The sequence below is a fragment of the Stegastes partitus genome, unplaced genomic scaffold (genome assembly GCF_000690725.1).
Source record: "Stegastes partitus isolate 25-593 unplaced genomic scaffold, Stegastes_partitus-1.0.2 Scaffold529, whole genome shotgun sequence".
In the NCBI taxonomy this organism is placed as follows: Eukaryota; Metazoa; Chordata; class Actinopteri; family Pomacentridae; genus Stegastes; species Stegastes partitus.
The window spans coordinates 361,208-384,666 of record NW_007578260.1 but is presented as its reverse complement, the minus strand read 5'-3'; the positions used below and the strand labels follow the sequence as shown (position 1 = coordinate 384,666).

The following is a 23,459-nucleotide window of genomic DNA, read 5'->3' as shown; positions in this document are numbered from 1 at the left end:
CCTGAACCGTTTATACAGAGTTTTTAGAAATTTTGTAGCTTTACAACCGTTTAGTATGGAGAAGTGAGAGTGCCAAATTAGTTTAGAGTCAATGACGAGATAAAAACAGAGCATTCACACTGAACGACTGAGACAAAACATGTCGCTGAGTTATTACGCACTGCCCTCTAGCGTCAAAAAATAGTAAGCGCAACGTCACACGTCATCAAGAGTGAGACGAAAAAATCCACGCATGCGCAAGACTTGAAAGCTGACAAATTTCAAACTGGACGGCGGGTAGTTGAAGCCGACCGAGAAAAAACAGACAACAAAGGTTCATTGTTAAGAATTTAACCAAAAGGGATTAAAAATGACAAGTACTCTAAAAGGAATCACTCTCAAGGGAAGCGCGGAGCTCGTGGCCGAGTTTTTCTGTAAGTATTCGTATATATTTCTTCGTTCAGGAGAACGTTTTGAACACCTTTGACACACATGCAGAGCTAACATGCTACTGGGCCTGTGTAGTGTAGCTTTGGTACATCCAGCACGACAAGCGGAGCTCCGCAGTCATATCTGAAAATAACGTATTCGGTCGAAGGGAGGGCTTAAGCTCGGCTGTTGGTTTGAGCAAACGACCTTTTAAATTGTGTTTGTTCTCGCAAAACTTACTTTTGCGTTGAAGCGTGGTCACGATGGAGTGCACCGCCCACCACGGACTGCGCTGCCGGTGAAATCGAGCGTAACAACATAAGAAATTGAGTTAAATTATATTATGTTTGATACTGTTTCATGTAATATATGTTTGCCGAATTCAACAGAAGGCCGAAGTGTTTCAGGAAAGATATCGGTCATAGTGAAAGAACTGTTTCTTTTTGCCAGTTAGCCCTGCAGCATTTCTACATAGTTTATGAGCGAGGTTTGGTCGCTTACCGTTAGCTTGTTTGCTGAACGTCAAAGCTAGGCTAACCCACACTTTATACTCAAAATAGTATACTTGACAACAGAAAGACAGGGGCTTGTTTAAATGTTTAACTGCTTATTTATGTACACTTTTTTTAATTGAACCACAGAATGTCCATATTCTGCACATACAAAGTAATCAAATTAGTTTTAGACATATAAGAATATATTTTATGTTCCAACACTTACACAGTGTTTTTGGTCATTCTCAGGCATACTTTACCACTTAGTTGGCTGTAGTCCAGTTAGATGTGTTTATAGCTTTATGATATTTTTCTGCATCTCTTTCCTTGATTTCTGTTGAAGCCTCTCTTTGATTTTTACTGAATTTCCATCTTACCTAAAACGATTTGATTCTCTCTCTTACCTCCACAGCCTTTGGCATCAACAGCATCCTGTACCAGCGGGGGATCTATCCTCCGGAAACCTTCACCAGAGTCACCCATTATGACATGAGCCTGCAACTCACCACTGATCCCAAGCTGAAGAACTACCTGACCAATGTGGTGTCTCAGCTCAAAGGTAGCCTCAGTAATGAGCTCCTTCCTTCCTGTGTTCAAGCCTCCTTAAAACTTCAGCAGATTTGCATTTGGAGCTGACATTATGTAAAATATATTGAGGAAATTTGCTTGCTTGCTGGGGTGCCCTGAAACCTCTTCAAATATCCTTTTAAAAGACTGTTGGGATTGGAATTATTCACCTGTGTGTGACTAGAGATAGCATGATGGGAAATTTAAGAGCATCATCAAATACTAGCAGTTGTTGTAGCTAGAATAATCCTGTGCATTCACCTTGTTTGCTTGTCATATAGTGTTTTTAATATGCCAGAATACCTGTTGGGTTTGGATTAGTCATGGTGTAACTACAAATATTTTATTTTACTAGCTAATCTGCTAAAAAATATTCTAAAATTGTCCAAAAATGGCAGAAACCGTCCTTTATAATTTTAACTGCCCATCACGATGGCTTCATAGTTGTTGTTTTTTTTCTAACAAACAGTCTAAAACCCAAAATAATCGGCTTGTTCTGTGTTGCAGAGTGGCTGTTTGAGTGCACAGTGCAGAAGCTGGTGCTGGTGATCACGTGTCTGGAAACCAACGAGGTGCTGGAGAGATGGCAGTTTGACATCGAGTGCGACAAGTCAGCTAAGGAGAGCAGGTCAGTTTCTCTACTGGTCCTGGGAACCTGTTTGATTAAAGCAGCTGAACAGAAAAAGTGCTGTACTCATCAGTCTAAGTGAATGATTTTCTAACATTTGAAGATTCCTTGGATCCACCACATGCTGGGACTTTGTCGGTTGAGTTGCATTCCAATCAGATTCCTGCAGGTTACATATCATACTGGTGTCACACATACTGTCAGTTTAAGTGTGCTGATATTTCTCCCAATGTGCCAAAAACACTGAATGTATCTCAGTAACAAGTACTCTGAGGCTTCCGTCCCACACACACAGTGAGCATTTTACTAGGAGCAGCATACTACAGCTCTAAATTGGGCCTCCGTTTGCTGTCAAACAGCCTCCGTTCTTTTTGTTACAGATTCCACAAGGTGTTGGAAACCTTCCCCTGAGATTATACTCCACGCTGACATGACTCAGCATGACAATTTGCTGCCACATTTAGTATAAAATGTTTTAAGTCAGCTGGTGAAAATTGAATTTGACTAATGTGATTTGTTGACCAGCTGTTTAAGGAGATTACTGAGCCTGTTTAGTTAAAATGAAATTAAATACATGGTTGATTTTTTTTTTCTCTCTTTTTTTTTTCCATGGGACTTAATGGCAAGAAAACTAGAGAACAGTCTAGTTAAAAAGTGTTTGGCTGTTAGACTTGTAGCTAAAGTCATTTTTTTTAGGTTATGGGTGAAAATTTGAACCAATGGTTGTAACAAGACCTGTTTTTTTTGTTGACATTTGAAGAGCCGCTTAGATGCAGGCAGCTGATCAGAACAAAACATGCTTGGACTTTGTACTCCGGCAGATTGCCCTAGTTTGTTGATCATGCATGTCAGCTGAGTTACATAGTGACTATTAGATCATGTGTGCTAACTGAGTTCTCCTGTGTTACCCAGTGCTCCCAGAGAGAAGTCCATCAAGACCATCCAGGATGAGATCCGCTCTGTGATCAGACAGGTGACGGCCACAGTGACTTTCTTGCCGCTGTTGGAGACACCATGTGAGTAACCGTGCTATTTTTCAGTTCCTTTTGTTACAACAAGCTAAAGTGTGTGTGTCACTTCTGGATTGGTGAAGTTAATTATGTTGACCTCTTTGCTCCCTTTACTCCAGGTGCCTTTGACCTCCTCGTCTACACAGACAAAGACCTGGAGATCCCAGAAAAGTGGGAAGAGTCCGGGCCGCAGATTATCGACCAATCGGAGGAGGTGCGTTTACGCTCCTTCACCACCTCCATCCACAAGGTGAACAGCATGGTGGCGTACAAGAGGACCGACTCGGTTTAAACCAGCAAACCCCTGAGCTGTACATAGCACCAGCCACTGACCCCTTCTAGAAACCAGTAGATTTTACACCAAGGGCCCATTTCCTTTCCTTTGTGTTATTTGTCTGTCTGAGAAGGAGACAGTCTGCTCTGTCCACACTGATGTAAATATTTCTCATAAGCAGCATTTATCTATTCTTTTCTTTATTCGCTCCACTTTCTCTCTAGTTGTCAACCTGTCTTAGAAGATAGTGGTTTATATGTTCAACTTTTTAAAAGAAAAATGTCATAAATAAATATCTTTTGCTTTTTCCCTTAAGTTTGTTGTTGTGGGTTTTATTGCTTTTGACCAGAAGGTGGCAGTGTAACACAATTTCAGTGGGACTGTTGTAGCACACATGGCAAAAGTACAGAACAACACACTGAAGACATAGAAAATAAGCATTATTCTTTAATGGGACATACCATTTACTTGGCTCACAGTGTTCAGTGGTGTCGACAGTTGCAGATGTAGAACACCTCCTTCATAACGGTACCGTATCAGCATATTACATTATGTCACCTGCAGGAGACACCCACATATCTCTTATCTTTAAAAAAAACAAACATCTGTCTCTCTCTCTCTGGTGTAATGCCCTCCTATGTACATGCAGGAAACCAAAGATTCTCTGAGACCCAAGCAGTGAGGAAATAATAGTTGTTTCTGAAAGAAGCACAGAGGTTAGGCTACAGGCACATGTATTACAGTCCTGGAGACTTATTCAAAGTACAAAACACAACCACGGATACAAATGAGCTTTGTGAGCATGTGCGTCTACAAAAGTGCTTTTTTCGACGAGGTCGTCGAGCCCGTTTGTTGCTGTTACTAGAATGCACCTAGGGGGGCACCTGTTAGTGTGCGTACTGAGCACTACAGCTTTGTCAAACAGCGTAAAGTGATCTGAATGATGGCAGAAGTAAACGACCGACATCTTTATTGTCTGAAACTTTCACTCCATACATGATAACAAAAAAAAAATAAAAATCTGGAAGTGTGTTTTAAAGCAGGAGGTCTAAGTGGAAAATTCCCTCATCAGCTATGGTGACTTATCATTAACCAGCAGAAGCCCCTTGCTGTTTACCACCAAGTAGACTGACTGCAGATCACCTCATTTGTAGGTGTCTGTAGGACAAATGCAGCTAGTTTACTGTTCTATTTGGCAGTGGTTCCCAACCTTTTTTGGTTGTGACTCCTCATCACAGGTCATCGAATGCGAATCGAACTGTGATATTTGGTCTCAAGTACCCAAAAGTTGACCTTCTGGGTTATCTTGGTCCTGCTCATTTCACAAGTTTATGTTCCAAGAGCACAAAAACAGTTACAATTTGCAACCTTATGCTTCTTTTGTTAAACAGGATTCTGATGAAAAAGTATCCCCCAAAGCAAAAGAATATTTTTGTAAATGTACAAAAAGCTTGCACCCACAATGGTGTTCCAAGCATTTTTAACTATACCCATGCAGTCGTACTGCAGCAGCAGGAGTGATTGTTCCTTCTCTGACAGTTTCATTTGAATGATTTGTAGAGGCCTGTATTTCCCGAGGCGAAAGGGAAAAGGCAAAAAAACGACAGACTTATGTAACAGGTTTTTCTTTTGGAGGCCTTTAATCTGCTGGTGGTAGTGACCTCTCAGATATTCAACTCCTGGGTTGGGAACTGCTGCTACGGAGCCGCATAAGACTGTCGGGTTTTTAGCAGTGGACGGCAGCTACATGTGCTGACTCTTGGTTGTAGTGAAACCACACTCAAAGCACAAACAGGGTTCACACACCCACAACAGATAGCTGCTTTGATTTAGTCCTTGCTAATCCTCTTCGGAAGGAGGGTTAGTACCGGTACATATACAGTTACTATCCTAAAAAGAGCTGTCTTAGTTTGAATTTGTTCTACTTGCAGCCAGAGTGACTATTCCCCCTCCTCTGTCTGTGCTGTACTAACTAGTACTAACTACAAACTAGTACAAGTTGTGTGAGGTCGCCATCAGTGTTTTTGTTGACGCCCTGGTGGTCACAGCGACGTTTTTGGTGTAAAGTCCACTAATCCATAAATTTGATATTCATTTATGCAAAGAAACGCTTCATTTTTTGTTTTGTTTTTTGTACAATTGCAATTTTTGGATAGGCAAAAATGTTAACCTTTGTTCAACACTTCAGAAACAGTATTGACTAAGGAGTAGTGAGTATCTCCTGTTGAATGGTCTGACTGCATCCATTATTATTCAGCATTTGGGGTAAAAAAAAGCTCTGTCCAGTGCATATTTCTAATCAAAGTCATCTTGGGTGGTGCTTAGCCCAGGATGGAGTGATGGTGCCCCAGCAAAATAGTGCTGAAGGGAACGGTTTTGGTGAAACATTTGCACATTATAACAAGTAATTCATGGGGGGGAAAAAAACAAGTAGGACTGCTATAGAGAGGCCATATGATATACATCTTTTTTAGGGCATTTTTACATTGAATCAATTTTTTAAAAAAGCACATAAGTCTGAAAAAATGCTGACTATCGGATCTGATAATCAGTCAGGCCAATAAAAGCTCGACCCCTACTGCCTTATTGCATGATCTAAATCTTTGGCAAAACTTGTGTGTATGTTGCTGCTCGGAGGTTGTTGTTTTCTGAAGGCAATTAAAAAAAAAAAAACAGTACAAGCAGATTGCAAAATGGGAAAATGTGTGGTGGAAATAGCAGACTTCTAAGTACAGTCCACATCCAGTGAATCTAAAGGGGAACCTTTATAGGAAATGGATTTACAGGTTTGTTGCTTGTTCTTTCTTTTTTTTTGCTGTTGTTGTTGTTAGTAATGTTTTCTTTGGAATTGCCAGAAAAAGCCCACATTAATTAGAACACATGGGAGCTTTTTTGGTGGTTAAACTTGCAGGACTAAATGCAGGAAAGTGGATTATCTGATAGGCAGATCTAAGGACACCTCGGTACAGTCAGTCACTGTTGGTAATAAGTCGACTGACGTGTTTATTTGTGTACCCAAATCTGAAACTGAACTGCATGCTGAAGAATGACTGGAAGTATGAGTCGATTCTGATGTGCGAACCCTTTTTGCTGTTTGAGTGTGATATGAACAACTTGTCAGCACATTTGCTTGGATACATTCTGAGTTATTTTATATGGAGGGGGCTTTTTAGCACAATCCGACACTCTGAATGTGGCTGAAGAATCTTCTGAGCCAATCTTTTTCATTCCAACTAGCTTGATGGTGGATAAAAGATAAATTTAAGTCATGTATATTTAACCATCGGCGATTTACACAAATAGCAATTATGTGTGATAGCACAGAATGTATCGGAGCCAGATGACACCCTCGATTACATGTTGTTGGTTGGTTTTGAGCTAAACGTACTTCATGGTCTGTTGTTATGACATCAAAATAGTAAATGTCAACACTGTGGGGTCAGGCTGCCCGCGACTTAACAGAAACACTCCCCCATCACTCACTTTATAAAAACTGGGATGTAAAAACAGCCTTTTGTTGAGAAAAAAAGGCATTAATGGATGCAGAGAGATGTGGATGATGAATAAAAATAGGTTCTTTCTTTTAATCGTGAATTGGTCCTATTTTATTACAACAAGGCAGTGGAAACATCTAGACCTATTTCCCTTTGAAATTTCAGGTCTAGTCTTTGGCTCTTTTACATTTTTGAGAAAAAAATAATAAATCTGATTTTCAGATAACACAATACAGTACATTTCCAAATGTCATCTGAAAGAGTTTTCCCTAAGAAAGGTCCTTCAAAAAAGCAGAGATGGGATTTTTTTTTCTTTTTGAGTATGAAAACTACATTTCATTATATAAAGAATCGTGTGCTCTTGACAAAAGGATGACCTTACAATATAGATACTCTAATAAATATATAAAACAAAAAATAAATATGCAATAGTTAAGACAATGAGTGACAAAAAAAAAAATATGTTCGAAAGATTCAAACCCATGTAGTGTGTGTGTGCTGTGAACAAAGACATTTAACAAGCTTATCAGATTGTTGTGACACTATGTAAAGTATATAGCAAGTACAGTATCTTGAGCCCACTGGAACGGTGCTGATCTCTACGGATCTGTGTCCAACCATCCAGTGTTCCCCTAAACTTCACTACCTGTGATGGATAGCGTAGGTGAGACTTCAAGATAAAAGCCACTCTGTGCAAAAATAAAAATGGCTATGCTAATAAATATAGCTTAGTGCTGACTCTGTTATTACCTCTGGTGAGTGACGTACGGAATAGTGACGACAGGAAGACAGGTCTTGCAAACTTTAACGAAAAGAGCATGACCCCAGAAACGATGATGCCATGTTGTGGACACGACACGTTACTTCCTCCTGTTTGTTGTGGGAGCTAGTTAACGGTTAAATCAAGCTAACGAACAAATTTGTTGAAGTTGTTATTTTGGCAGGTATTCCAACTTGGGTTTAGTTTCACAGTTTTAGCCATTTTTTCATATCTGTTGTGCTACGTACTCGCTAAAACCACTGCGACCTGGGAAGATGGCAAAATTGCTACAACAAAGTATGCTAACATGTCTGCAGGAACTCGGGCAGGTGGGAGGTGGCGTGAACGTTTACTGGAACAGCCTACTAATTGGCCTTTTCATGCGGTCTTGAGCATGTTCCAACTGAAGGGAACGCTCCTGTAGAACCTCTTTCAGGGCCACTTTTAGGAAAGAAAAAGTACCTACTTCTAAGTGACCCTAAAAACTGCTTTGCGGGTTATGATGTTGAGCGATTAAACTCCGAGAAGACAAATGCTGATTGGTTAAATTTGGAAAGCCAACAAGCACCATTTGTCTGCCCTCTTAATGTCCTTGTTCAGTAGCAGTCTCCATCGCCCTGACATCACCATCAAAAATGTAAAATTCATCATTCAGGCCCAACATTAACCCTCCATTGTTCTACATATTTATTGAACTAGAGTAAAGTCCAGTAGCTACGATTTATCTTTGTTTGGCACATATGGAGTTAATGTCACAGTAGAAGTGGTTGGATTCAACACCGTGATAGAAACAGAAAGGCTGAAAGGGCTGATTACGAGGCTGTTGCTGTCAGCCATTGCACCACCTGCTCTGATTTCCTGCAGAGGGAAGCGGCCTACTGACTAAATGCTCACAAAACGAATGGCACTCCCATCATCCTCCGCTGTGATTTGTGTTTACTGCTAATTGGCAAATGCTATCACGCTAACATGCTAAAATAGGATTGAGAAGTTGGGGAACGTCATAGAATACCAGCTGGTTTTAATTTTTCAGCCTTCAAATACTGTTGTTTTGTCAAAGCGACTGGCGTCTGAGAGATAAGGTGTCCGTTGACATTGGTGCCACTAGAGTCAATATTTGACCCATGGATCATTATTTTTTCCCTTAATATCGATTGATTTTGTGACTGAAGTAATGTTTTCACTTACTGTGTGGTTAAGTTTAGGCATCGAAACCAATTTAGATTTAGGAAAAGATAAATTAAGAAAAATTAAGCACTTGTTACAAGGCAAACTTCCCGTCACCTGAAAGGAGCAACTGTGACGACACCAGCTTTGTTCAAATGTGACGCCACCAATGTGCAGTCCTGATAAAGCAGATGCTATGCAAGAATTTGGGAGTGACACTGATAATACCTCCTTATTTGATCCCAAACATGTCACTATTGTCCTTGCGAACCTTTTAGCATGCTTATGTTAGCATTCTGTGTGACTGATAGCATGGCCACATTCCCAGATCCGAGCAATGAACTTGCTAGCCGAGTACGTTATTATTACAGATAGGAAAGATGGACAAACCTATGAAACTGACTATGACCTGACCCTGGTTCAAGACTGCTAAACCTGAAGGCAAGTGTACTTGCCATTTCACTGTCAGACCAAATTTTTTTTTACACCACAATCTTTTCGGTGTAGGGAAAGTAATATTCTTTGTCACAGCATGTTATTTGTCTGCTCTAGATATCATGCTAAGTTCATGAAACTTTGTGAGACCAGGTTGAACAGGGAGAACCCTGGGAATTTGTGTTGAAACCCAAACTGGCATCCAGATCACACCAAGCCGTTGACCAGCCCCTTCTCGCACTCCTCAGCCAATCGCTTCCAATGCTGCCGGTTTTTCTGACATCCCTCCAGCAATGGGGAGCAGTACTCTGACATGCCTGCCAAAGTCTGTGACATTGACAAACACATTTCAGTAAGTAGAAAATATGACAACAAACTGAATGCAGGATGACTTTTCCAGGTATTCATCAGGTAAACTGGTTTGCAGAGATAGAAACAGCAGCGCCTGAATTACCTCATATAACTGAATGCAGATGGCATCAATGAAGGACACCTGCATGCTGGGTATCTTATCTCTTTTCTCACGATTCATCAGGTCCTAATTAGAAAAGAAAAACAAAATATATGAACTGCATCAGACAAATGCTTACAGATTATATGAAGTTCTGGTGGCAGGCAGTTTAAAGGAGCAGGGCAGTAGCTTCTAACAGCTACTTTTCAAGTCTCTAAATGGTTCTCAGGGATCACCAATTCATGACCCATATTGTCCTTTTTTTGTTCTTTCAGTGTGTTTTAGCATTGTTTGTACATGTAACAAGTCTGCAAACCTAAAACTATGTCTGCATCATTTTTTCACTGGAGCTGCCTTTCCTAGGACTGTCTCTGCCTATACTGACAAATCTGGGAACACTTTCATTGGCCAGCTGACCAGTCCTTCAGGAGGAGGGCCTTAAAGGAATATTAAAAGGTTGTTAATATATAATTAAGTTCTTCATTTAGAGTCAAAAATTATTTGTTTTCAGTTGTTTGGTTGTTTTAAGAAAAGGTTAGAATAAGTGAAAATGTCTCAATTCTGACTAAAGAACCAATAATAAACACCTACGTATTGAGTCTCAAAACATGTTATTATTTTGTAATTAACACCCCAGCAGTCATAAGAAAATGTAAAAACATATGGTTGAATATGTTCAGTGTCACTCTTGAATGAGTTGCAGTATCACTTGATTTTAAAGGAAGACATATTAAGATTAAAAACTAGAAAACCCAAAACGGGTCCCTGAGGAACACCACAGTGTACATTGTCATTCTTAGAGGAGGATACATCTTATATCAAGCAGAATAACACCCAGAGTGTTACACAGTACTTACAATAGGCTCAATGTTCAGCTCTCGCCTCTCCTTATCCCCCTGTTCAAAGAACTCAGTGGCCACCAGCTCCGCAATCTGCACCAGAGAGAACAGGCAAATAAGTTTATGTTGAATCTTTCACCAAAATGCTCTGTGACTATAAAAGACAGAAAAAAATATTTCAAAGTCCGCTTTCACTATTTTCTCTGTCATCACTATCATATCTTCACTTTGGCTTGGACACACTCGATCGTCGAAACTCTTAGAAACCCTCTGGCATATTTGAGGCAGCTTAAAATTTCAGTGGAAGCATGTTAATGAACATCCTGGGAGGCAGATTTTGTGGAGATGGCTGGAAAATCCCACTACAGAGACGACAAAATGCTATTCCTGCCGCCAGAGTCAACATTGTCAAACTTAAATACGGAGGAGATAACTTGGAGAAAACAAGATCGACTGAGAATACACGCTAAGGCGGCATATGTGACGGCTGGAAGGGAAAAAGGAAAGCCTCTAAAAACAAACGGTAGAAACAACAAGAAGTCTGCCAAAAGAGACACACTAAGTTAATGGTCTCCGTCTGTTTACAGAGAGGTAAATGAGATCTGACCGCAGCCTCGGGCTCCAGTTAGTATCACTCTGTGTGTGTTGAAGCCATCTGCAGCTCTTGATTGAGTCGGTAATCAAGCCTCAGTACTGTGGAGCTGCAGGGGAGGGGGACTCAGCCAGAGAGAGCTTATTATAGCTGACTAAAACCAACAGCACGCATGAACCAGTGAGCCTAAGTAATTTTGTCTTTATTTACTTAACCTCCTATCAGTCAAAACAATAAAAGTCTTTATGTCCACACAGCGCAGCGAGTTCCAAGTACGTACAACTGCAGTGGTGAGGGAAAGCTTCACTGCACTTCCAACAACAGCAATAAAAGACCTACCAGTGGATTTATGAAGGTATTTCAAACTGTTGGTCTTGGAGGATGCTTGCACACACTCAGGCTATGTATTCATGACCAGCATGGTGAAGCACTGGTTGGTTCTTTGGCCATCTAAGGCCGTCCAAATCAAGACCAAGTCAAATGGAATGTCAAAGAATAATTACAGGATATTACAACTCTTATGACTCCTGTGGTCAGAAATGAGAATGTAAACAATGTGTGACTGTTTTGTGTTCAAAAAAGCCTAAAAAAATCAAAGAGTTAAGGACTGAGGACCCTGCTGAGGGTCACACCAAGAGGACAGTCTGTCCTTTGTCTTATCTTTCTTCTCTTTGTCTTATATTGTTACAGAACATATTGTGGTTGCCATAAAACATGAGAGAGGGTTAACAAATTGTTTGGACATGGTGAGATGTCCAGCACAGAGATACACAGCACAGAACCAAAGTTGTCTCACATCTTATGCCTTTCGAGTTCAGACATTACAGGATCATATTGTGTAGTAAGTCTTGCTGTATATAACTACTGGCCTTCCATGTACAGCTGAAGTCTTAGGTTGGAATAATTTAAGCTCTTTTCGTAACTGCTCCACAGATTTCATGTAAGAAAATTACAATTTTGGCAAGTCTGTGATGACATCTGTTCTATTTATGACATGGTATTTTTTTGACAGTTGTTTAGAGACACCTTATTATATGTTCAGTTTATTATATCACAATTACAGTGTGCCACAAATTTATGTACGCACAATTTGTTTTACATTCAAGGCTTAGCTGACGTCATTTGAATCAGTTGGAGGAGTACCTGTGGATGTATTTTACGCCCACTATGCTTGACATTGTGGGAAAATCAAAAGAGATTAGCCAAAACCTTAAAAAAACAAATCAAAAACAACATCGTGGACCTCCAAAAGCCTGGTTTAACCTGGGAGCAGCTCCCAATGCCTCCACGTTCATTTGTAGAAACTATAGCATGTAAGTATAAACACTGTAAAGACGAAGGCAAATTCTGTCCTCAAGAAAAGAATATCCTTACACTGAAGCAAAATCACTAAAATGCAGGCCACAACATTCCTAAAATGTAGAGTGAGGTGATAACATCCTTTAATATTACAGGTTGCCATCTGATCAACTGTTAATATAAAATTACTGATACTGTGCCTACAGTATGCATTAGCCGGCTTTATTAGACCGACCAGAGTAGCAATCTACCCAAATCTACCCAAAATATAGCTTTGAGTTAATTAAGTTATTCAGTTAGACAAAACCTCTGATGAATCAAAATCAGAAGGTGTATCTTTGCAGAGGGAGAAACCAAAATGCAATAAGTTTTCCTTAAGTTCTGGTGGATGAGAGGCACAGTTTTTTTTAATGAGATCTGGATAAGGTGCCAGCATGTGTGTGTGTGTGTGTGTGTGTGTGTGTGTGTGTGTGTGTGAGAAAGAGAACAGATTTGCATGTGTGTGCATGTTTACTGCCCTGAATGTTGATTACAGGTGTTATCTGAAGACAGGGGCCCAGCTGCTTTAAATAATGAGCACTCAACTTAAAATAACGTGCACACACACCCATCCCCAGACACACACACACACACACACACACACACACACACACACACACACACACACACAGCATGTGTGCGTGCTTCAAGCTCCCTGTGTGCTTGTGGTTCCTAACAAGGTGCAGACTAACGAAGGTCACCGGAGAGATGAAACAGCGAGGACGTAGATCTCAGTTGGGTGAGGACAAAGATGAAACAAATGTGTGTGTGTGAGAGAGAGAGAGAGAGAGAGAGAGAGAGAGAGAGAGAGAGAAGGAGGGAGTGTTCAGAGGTAAATAGAGTGAGAAATGACAGAATCAAGGATGAAAGACAAACAAAGACACGAGGCTAAAGCTCTACATGCAGAAATCTTTAAGCGTGGTGCACAATCGGTGTCACAGCAAGTCTTTCTCGTTAGTTTTCAAAGGTGAAAAACTGACTGCAGAGAAACATATCAAACTGTTTGGAGCCAGCGTTCTGCCCTTTGTCGGGCGGTAAAGACTTAATCTTCAAAGGACTGATTCTGACATTTAACCCTCTCGACCTCACAAACCCGTAGGTGGGTTCGAGAGACATTTTACTTTTAGAAAACTGCCAAACTTACACCATTTATCACAGTAAGGAGCTACAAAAGCAGGAAAATCTTTAGATGTTGAACTAATCATGTGGACGTGTGGTTCAGTCTTCAAAGTAGCCAAATCTAAGCCTAAAATTGTGATGTTTAATCATAATAACTTTAGTCTACATGGCTCATTTTGCCTAAAATTACCCATTTGCACCAGATCATGTAGAAAACTAAATATTCTGCACTCTTTGGCACGACCAGAACGTATAAATAACAGTCATGTAACAAAAATTCAATGACTTTTTGAGTGAAGTGCAGGCAGTGTTCACACAGAGCAGAGGTTTTTCCACGTTTGTTAAATTTTTGTTGAAGAAATTATCAAAAAAAGTCAACTTTCATGCTTTCTTTCTTAATGTTTTTTCCTATTAACATTACAACGTTTTAATCACTCTACTTCTAGCGATGGTTGTGTTGTCTCCATAGAGGTGCAGCACTTTACATTGCAGTGAAAAATGAGCCCACACGGAGTAGAAAAGTGACATGAGGGGGAAAAAAAACCTTCCTAGAACCTGCTTGGGGTTCTGAAGTTAAATCTGCACTTATCAACATTTTGTCATTTCACTTGTAATGTCGAAGCAATGGAGAATCGTCCAATGGTGCAGTTTCGTGATGGTTTTTAAACTTCTTTTAGCGTCCTGTCTTAGGCAACTCTTTGCAGATAAAAGGATCTGATGAACCATCGTACATTATCTGCCTGGGACCAAACAGCAGACTGGCAAAATTAGCACCCAGATGCTAAGCTCGCAGCTAAAAGTTTAGATAGCCGGAGACCAAAATGGCCAAAAGGAGTCTGACTATCAAAGTTTCATTTATGAGGTGTACAAACAACTCAAAATGAACGCTAATGTTACTCTGTCTTTGCTGGACGTGTAAACGGGCACCTCTTTGCTGATGTGTTAGTTATAACAACCTAATAACATCATAGTACATCTGAAAACAGCTCATCTAATTTATTTGGCAAAAAAACAAAATAAAATTGTAAGCAGCTTTAAGAGCCGTATTAAGCACGACATTCCTGTAACGCTGTCAAACGTACAATGATTCAGAACCATGAGTACAAACATTCCTTTTCCTTCTGACCGGTTGGTAAAAGATTTGGTGAAAGTAGCAGCTGAACAAAGAGGTCTGGTTTGCTCTCTTCTTTCCAGCTCTCCACCCTCCACCGGTTTTCTCATCTCATTTCTTTTTATTTATGACCATTCGGAGAACCCAACCTCTAGCTTGGGAACCACTTGACTAAAGTAGCTAACTGTAATTAAAGTAGCTCCAGCTCAGGAGCTATCACGATGAAATGCTGCTTGTCCATTGATGGATCGGTATTAAAAAAAAAAAGAAAAAAAGAAAAGAAATCTCCAGTCTACTGGGTTCTGCAAAATAAGTGCTTCTGCCTTTGATACAACCATTGATTTATCTGATGCAAGTAGCTTGAGTAGGAAATGAAAGGCAGAACTTGTACTATAGAAGTATTTCTACACTGTGATGCTTTTACTTTAACTTGAGTGAAACATATGAATACTTTTCTTCCTACAAACTTTGCCTCCTGTATGTGCCACTGATTGACCTCATAAAGCTTCATTCTTGCACTGAGACTGATGATCTTGCAGCGTAGACGTCATTTTAAGGGTATGTAGGGATGAATAGCATTCTGTCATGTCTCCTACAGAGAAAAACTACAGAAAGCAGAAGCAAGGACAGAGTGAGGGAGCAGATAAAGAAGCACAGATGGCTTTTTTGTTTTTACCCTTTTTTGCACTGGCCAGGGCTTCGTGATGGCTGAGATGTCACATGCAGTCATCAGCATTGACCTGAGGGGGGAGACACACAGTGACATTGTGAACAACAGCTCCTCATAGCATAATCACAGGGGATTTGTGGTGCTGAAAGTTAGGTATGAATGTGTTTTGTGTGTTTAACATCACTAACAGAATCTTGAGTCTTTACATAGGTAGGAAAAGAATTCTGGGAAATTAAAGCTGCAATAATACAACGAATTTATAAAAATGTCTACATTTTAGGTAATGCTTGTTTACATCTTTCACAGAATAGGATGAAAGATTCCACCCAGGGTTACAGAGTTAACATGGAGGTTGTAGTTGTGATCGAGGTAACAGATTAATGTGTTGAACAATCTGTTTTCCTGGACAATGCGATTTGTGGGGTTTTTTTTTTGGTGTTCATGGTTAGAAATTTCAAATCTATTTCATTGTTCTGTACACCTTTGTACAGAAACATACTCCTGAAGAGAGTGATGATGACAGAGCATGATGAAAACACTAAATCTGTGTACTTGTTGTTAGTCGTACTTTTACTCACTCCCTGTTTAACATCATCAGGGTTGCAATTGAAAGAATACGGCTGAAACACCAGGGAAATATATCGAAGCAATACATAGATTTAATGTAATACACAACTGTATAGAGTTAGATCTACTCGTCGTGGGGCAACGATATTGATGAGCCTGTTAATTTACACAGTGATACAGTTTTTTTTTCCAGCTTTCCTTCCTGCTTTGGCTCCTTTTGTATTACCTGTGTTATATTTCTAAATGCATGATCGCATGTTGTTAGATTTAGTGGAAACAGTTCTTAAAATTAAGTAGATTTAAAATGAAGTGTATTGTCAGTCGTTTGGTCAGGTGACCTTTTGGAGCACGCTTTAGCATCTTTCCATTGACACTAGTTGGCAGCAGTGGTTACGCGTCTCAACTATTTCTTGGCAAACAGCAGCCAAGTGCAGAAAATGTATGCGTCTACCTGCAGTTGTTACAGTGATTGTGGTGATTGTGGTAGGCTCGATCCCACTGAGACCACACAGATACCTAAACCTGTTGTCGCCACCTGTATCTGGCAACCCGCTCCACAGCTAATGCAAGGAGTTCCAGTGCATACAACAACTCATATTCGAGGTTTACTTTTTGACCTTTAGCCAGAGCTGCTTCCCCCTGTTTCCAGTGTTTATGCTAAGCGAGGCCAACTGTGTCCCAAAGTGTCAAACTACTCCTCTGAAGTCAAACTCTGTGTGTCCTCTTGTTAATTATGGTGCAAGTGTTATTTTTATATTCACCTCAGTAAGTCTCTGTGATGTTCGTCCTCCCAAACAAACTGGCTGTTCTTGGTGAGCTCAAAGAACTCCCCTCGCCTCCTGACAACACACACACACACACACACACAGGTACAATGACAAGGCAAGTAATTATCCTCATATATAACCCACTTAGCCCCTTACCACCCACTGTCTAGACTGCAAGAGGGACGAGATAAGAGCTGAAATCACTGAGGCAGATGAATGAAAAGAAGTGAAGAAGAGGGCGTGAAAGGGGATAAAAAAGAGAAATTAAACGCACCAAGAGCTATATATGTAGACTTCTTCCATTAAAATGGAACATTTTCATCTCTTTTTTTAAGGTGTGTGTTTTACCACCAGAGCTCCTAAGTACACACAATTCAAAGCACTTGGCAGGTGGGTTGTTCAAGCATCGTTGAGAGTTCTTCTGTCTGTTTGCTTTTCCAGTGCTGTGCATCATTGCATAATTGCGAGCTGCCTTGGGACTGCAGATGTAAATTACCTCTGTGCTAACTGTGTTATAAAGGAACAATTTATGACTTCGACTGCACAAAAACAAAGTTTGAACAAGAAAGTGCAAACATTACACTGCTTGTATTTGAACTGAAGATTAGACTTCCTGCATAATCATCTAAGGGAAAAGTAATGAAGACGTTAGGAGGGGGTGTGATCGTTTTCTGTGCTCCTGAGATGAAAGACGCAGCGTTGATCGGATGCTATGAGCATCTTCTCCTCCCCTCTACTCCTCTCCAGCTCAGATTTCCATCTGGGCCTGACATTTGGTACCTACTTCATGTACAGGGCGAGGTCGGTGGCCAGAATAGCCCTCTCGATCATCTTCAGAGTGGCCTTGTACTCGTCCAGGGAGAGACCGCTGAGGATCTGGTTTCCCTGGAGAGAGAAAAACAGGGAGAAAACTGTGTGAGTGCAGGGATAGCTCTGCATTCTATGCAATGATTTACACTTTATACGGAGTTCATACGTGGATGTTTCACTGCGTGTGTGCTGACACAGGTTGAGATAGCAACCCTCTGAGGAGCAGATACTATGTACCGATAGTGCTGACTGCAGTTTACACAGCGATAGCCCGCCGAGGCGTTGCCATGACAACTCTAGACTGCAAAGCACATGCAAATAAATTATGCAACTGAATCCGATCCACACGTCTTGAGTATATGCATGTGTACTGAGACATTACTCTATGTCCGCACCACTTGGAGTTCTGTTGAGAGTGAGTGCCTGCGTTAAAGCTTATCAGCCTGCATGTGACAGGGTTTGCAACGGGGAGTTGGCGTCCTTGCTTTGTGATAATGTGCCCAGCAGCTCTGGGGTTAAGTGGTGCTGTGGAGTCTGGAGTGTATTTAGAGTTTGTTTTGAGGCCATAAAGATCAGAGCGGGCTGTAAGTCGCTGTATTTTATGGGGCCATCAGAGAGTTCAGTGGTAGGCTAGCAGCTGGAAAATGAGCAGAATAGGCATAATAAATAAGATAGAGACATCCAGAATACTGCAGCAGGCGGGCAAGAGCATTATGGCCTGTCAATAGCAGCAATCAAGCAACTGTTCTTTGCAGAGTGTACTGGCAAACTCAGGCTGACATGATTTGGACAACTTCTAATGCAATTAGATGCAACCAGCCAAATATGATTAGACAAAGTTTGTTTTGTCTTTTTTGTTTCTGACTTTCTTAAGAAGCTTTAATTAATCAATTCAACAACAAAATTGTTGGTAATTAACCTTTTGTAACTGCAATTTGTGTATTTCAATACCTGCATAAACAACACACATTTTAATGAATATGAAAAAAGCCCCCTGTAGCGGAGCAGATTTGTCAAATGAGACTTTATGTGTTCCAGCTACAGGTCCTCTAACACACAATCTTAACCGACTACATTCAGTAGGTAGAGGAGGAGACTTAAAATCCTGAACTCAAGGAAAAGAAAAATTAAGTTCTCAAGCTAATTTTATTAAGTTGCTACCACTTGAATGTTGTTTTTATTCAACGAACACAGAAATTTGAGTTCCTGTTTCTCACAATATTAAGCTTACGCATTTACCAGTCTAGTTACGTCAACCCAACCCATCGAAATAAGGTTTGCAACTTGAAAGGTTATTCTAATTCGGTACATTTTTATCTTGCAATTATACATTTGAATAAGTGGGAATAGGTTCCTTAAAATACTTTTTAGTCTGTACATGATAAAAGGTTCAGGTTAAAAAAAAATAAAGCCAAGATTTATCCTTGAAGTGAATGAAATTGAACTTGTGGTGCTCACAAAAAAGCCACTCTTCAAATGAAACTACTTTCTACTACTTTCATCGTGATTAAAGACAGATGACAGTCTGCTCTGTGGATTATTCAGAGTGAAGGTTTGACAGAAAAAGTGTATAACCAAGTACATCAGCGTGTCCTTGTGAATGAAATGGATCCAGCAGGTTTGTGTCGTGTGTAGTCGCAAGTGCCCTAGTCCGCCAGAGTCACACTGATGCTGATTTTTCAACATTTGGCTTACTAACTGTAGGTCTGCAAGCTAGCATAATCGCCAACCAGATAATAGGTTGACTACTGTGTGCAAACCACAACACTTTTGTGCAGTAGTTTAGCTGAGTAGGAGAGCTGAAGTCATGATGTCATGTTCAGGATGGTCTCAGTTCCATTAGCTTCAATAAATCAAGTAAATCTCCCTTTGAGTATCTCTTTAAAGGGATTTTCTGAAAAAAAAAAAAAATAATGTGATACTGCCAAGAAATAGCATTTTACGACACGATTTACAATTAAATAATGAAAACATCATTACTTTAAAATGAGCACAGAAAAAAACTACAACTCCCATGAAAACTCGCAATAATGGCGGCGTGGTTTTTCCTACATCATCTTGTCTGAGCTAACTGTGATCCCCAAACCTGCTCGTGGACTTGACTTTTCAGTTGAGCCGTGATGTTTAATTTGCAGTGGTGCGTGGGCTTATGGGAAATGCAGTTTGTTAAAGACGGCTACGATGCTGGATTGATCCCTTACGATTCAGCCAGACTGAAACATCATAACAAAGTCAGTTTTGTCATTTTGTTAGCAACTTAACTGTTGCAAACAGCAGTTGAATTTTAAGTCCTAGGAGTAACTTGTGGTGCAACTATTTCCAATCTCCACTGAGTAAACACTTTTGTTAACACATAAACCAAAAGTGCACCTTCCACTGACAGTTGGGTTCAGTCTTTGGCGGGAAGGCCTGCAGCTTAAACAGGCCAGACTGTTGGTGGGTGGGAAGCCAGTGAGGGATACTGTCCTGGTTTTTACACTGGGAACTATAACTAGTTGGGGGAATGAGTCGAGATGAGCTGGCACAAAGCAATTCCAGCACTTTAAAAGGATTTAGTGAGGATACACTTATTATATTACATTATGCGCTCAGTATTTTTATTGGATTGTAGGCATTGCTATTACATTAAAAACTTTTATTAGTGTTTTTTTTCTTACTTTATAGGCAGTTATTAAATTATCGGTTTCTGCTGGGGTTTTTTGGCAATCAGTTCCAGAAAAGGGAGTAGCGCCCTGTGATCTGGAGCTTCAATGTGGACAAATAATACTGACTGTTGTAGGACGCAACGAAGAGCTTTGATAAAGATTTTAAAATTATTTGTGAGCCACAATGAAAAGGGTGCAGATGGAGCTTTCTGTCTGGTAAAAGCTCGGCTGCTGCATACAGATTCAGATGCAGCTGTGAAAGGCCAACTGATGTCATGTTTTGCATAACTGTGAAACGAGGAATGAGGCTAAAATGCGGGCGTGAAGATTCGATTCACCGGATGTTTTCGCTCCCTCTGTTCTCCTCATATTACATTGAGAGCAATGGTGGTAGTGACAGCTCTTCGTGCCACAGAAAATGCATCACGAACGTGTTTGACACTTGTGATCATTTTTTGAACTTCTTTGCTGCCTGTGAGGGTCGATGACTCAAAGTCTGGGATTCTGTAAACCGGCTCTAAAACCAAATGATACTCTGAAGAACGCTCATTAGAACTGCAAAACAGAGCAATATTTTTCTGTCATATAAACACACTAAAGGCAATATTTTGCAAAATGATCATCATTTCTGTGCTGATATTGAAAATGTTTATTAAAGCTGAGCTCATCATGAATCAAGTTAATATGTGTAAAGTATGCAAAAGGGCTTAGTCATTGTTACAAGAGAATTGACTAAATGACACACAACACCTAATAAATACTGGATTTTACACAGTCTTAATAACTTCAACTACACATTTTTTCATTGTGAAACATTTTACAGTAACACTTGAGCTACTGACTGAAAATGACGTAAACAGGATGGATTTTTTGTGTAAAAATAACATAATATTGATGCATTAAAATTGGATTATTATGTGAATTTATGGACAAGATATGAACATTTTATTGAAGAGAAAGAGGTAAAGCTTTAAACTGTTGCAGGCAACATATATCCTGGAACTAGAAACTCGTCCTGCTTCATGTCGGCGTATGTGTCACCCACCAACAGCTCCAAACCTCTCTAATACACAAGGGGATTACTTGCATGTCAAGTCTGTATAAATTGCTACATCAATATTATTCGATATAAACCAGTGTTACTGCTCTTCTGGACAGGTGTTTATCATTGAACTGTGTTACTGGTCAAATCGCGCACACACACACATACACTCCTGGGTGGCGACTCTGAAATATGCAACAGGATTCTGACTGAATGATTCCACAGTTGGTCACTTTCAGATTTCACCCCAGTGTCTATAAAAGGAGCCAAGTCAACCTGCAGAAAACCTCCGATCAGACCAGTAGAGGCACAGCTTTAGTTTCCAGATCATTACAGCGAACATATCTTACTATACCTCGGTAGGCAACACATAAACATCTCTGCTATCAGAATAATTGAGGAATGCTATAAATACTGACCTGATTAAAGATGATGTTAATATTTGGGATTTTGAAAAATCAGAAATTGCAATAAAATGTCTCTAAAGGATAAACCCAAAACAATGACACTGTTTCCAAATGATCTTAAACTCACTTGACCCCTACTTACTCATCTGCTAGTAAATTTCATGTTTCGTACAGGCCTTCATACAGTTCACACTGTGAATGTTTGAGAAACTGAAACTTGGCCCTCTCAACCAGATGCAATTTCAGTTTTTTTCTTTTCTTTTTTGCTCCTGTCAACTCATGTTTTTCACTGCAATATAAAGCAAAACAGCACAATCACTGCTTGAAGTAGACAGAACACAAAAATGTGGTTTGTGCAGTATGTCACAGTTATAATGCCCTAAAAAACAACAACAAATAAAACCCCCTAAAGTTTCTGAATTAGCTGAATGAATACATTTCTTTGATTATTTTCTTGAATCAATATGCAAATCATTTCCCTAAGTACCCACAGGTGTTACCAGTACTGGAAAAAAATGATGGCTCTACATATCACAGATATTACACTACTTACATTTTTAATTGGTTTCTATACTATCTGCTCTGTGTAAACACCGCCTGCAGTTCAGCTGAAGTTCCCTAATGGTCACTAATCACTAATGGCTTCTTGGTTGTAAAGTGGAGTGAAGATATATAGTTTTTATACAGAATCTAGTTTGAGAAAACTGCTTATTTTGGTGATTTTTAACAATACATGTAGAACAAAAGGATGTTCTGATGAAATTTAAAGACTTTAAGCTGATTTGGTGAATTTTTCTGATGGGACAACACCACATACATGAATACTTTGTCCCATATATTAGCGTAACTGTGTTAGCAGTGTAGCGATGATTAACACGGGTTTTGTGTTATTAAAAGAGGAGCTCTGAAAGGATACATAGACAGGTGTAACTATACTGAAATGGAAACTAAAACTGCCAATTGATTTGTGCCTCATGAAACACATCTTCACGATCATAAGTAATATTATAACATCTCCTGCTTGTTAGATAAAGTGAGAAACCGTTTAGGACTGATGTCTCCTCTAATGAGGTAGTTGGTAGGCAGAGGGATGATCCTGAGAGAAGGATGATGGGTGTGTGTGTGTGTGTGTGTGAGAGCGGGTGCACCTACAGGACTGTTGAGGATCATGAGGCACTGGTCGAAGTGGTGATGCTCCATGGTGGAGTGGCAGTAGAGCTGGGCCAGTGGGTGGTCACTCCTGCGAAAAACACACATGTAAGAATCCAGAGTGCTCCCACACATGCGTATACAATCATACATGCGCCTCGGTGACTCATGCTCTCCCGCTGTACCTCTGTATGTAGGAGTTGTTGACTCCTCTGTGGTCCAGGTCATGGCTGAGCGTTGCAATCATCAGAGCCAAGACCTCCACGTCGCTCAGGTTATTCTGGACGGGAAGATAAAGGAAGGGGAGGACAGTTGGACGACAGAATGGAGGTGAGAACGAAAACAAAGAGAAAATCCGCCCACACGGTGGCAGCTCCTTCACAGATGACAGTCTGTTGCCACAATCAAACCAAACATAATGGCTGTTATGTGTACACACAGTGCTGTTGTAACTCTCCACACACTGTTGGCAGTGTGGGCGCTCAGCCTGGAGTGGACGGCAAGGCTGCTTCTGCATATGACACAACAGCTTTCGTATCGCAGCTGCAGGTAGTTGCCAATGTTTCATGCAGAGATGATTGTTTTGTATCATGGGAAACACAAATATTCAGTGTTTTCCAAACAAATTTTGTTCTTGGCGATGCAGGAGAGCCTTTGAATCGTGTTCACCATCCATAATAATTTAGCTCATTAGCTACAAATCATGTAAATTTAT

At 40.2% G+C, this 23,459-nt stretch overlaps 2 protein-coding genes across 2 annotated transcripts in view; one reads left to right on the top strand and one right to left on the bottom strand.

Annotated features, from left to right (window-relative positions):
- Positions 1–252: 252 nt before the first annotated feature.
- mad2l1 (MAD2 mitotic arrest deficient-like 1 (yeast)) lies at positions 253–3,696 on the top strand. The gene is made up of 5 exons (XM_008287954.1): positions 253–413; positions 1,315–1,461; positions 1,977–2,097; positions 3,010–3,113; positions 3,227–3,696. The coding sequence occupies exons 1-5, from the start codon at positions 350–352 to the stop codon at positions 3,397–3,399; spliced, it is 609 nt and encodes a 202-aa protein (XP_008286176.1). The 5' UTR covers positions 253–349; the 3' UTR covers positions 3,400–3,696.
- Positions 3,697–3,808: 112 nt separating this feature from the next.
- The window catches only part of pde5ab (phosphodiesterase 5A, cGMP-specific, b), a 79,597-nt gene continuing 59,946 nt past the window's right edge, over positions 3,809–23,459 (bottom strand). Inside the window, exons 15-22 of the mRNA XM_008287953.1 lie at positions 22,930–23,024; positions 22,748–22,835; positions 17,476–17,576; positions 16,686–16,763; positions 15,364–15,427; positions 10,546–10,620; positions 9,692–9,775; positions 3,809–9,564 (exon numbers count right to left, since the gene is read on the bottom strand). Of these exons, the coding sequence (XP_008286175.1) occupies positions 9,445–9,564; positions 9,692–9,775; positions 10,546–10,620; positions 15,364–15,427; positions 16,686–16,763; positions 17,476–17,576; positions 22,748–22,835; positions 22,930–23,024 (705 nt within the window). The 3' untranslated portion in view covers positions 3,809–9,444. The remainder of the gene's footprint in view (positions 9,565–9,691; positions 9,776–10,545; positions 10,621–15,363; positions 15,428–16,685; positions 16,764–17,475; positions 17,577–22,747; positions 22,836–22,929; positions 23,025–23,459) is intronic.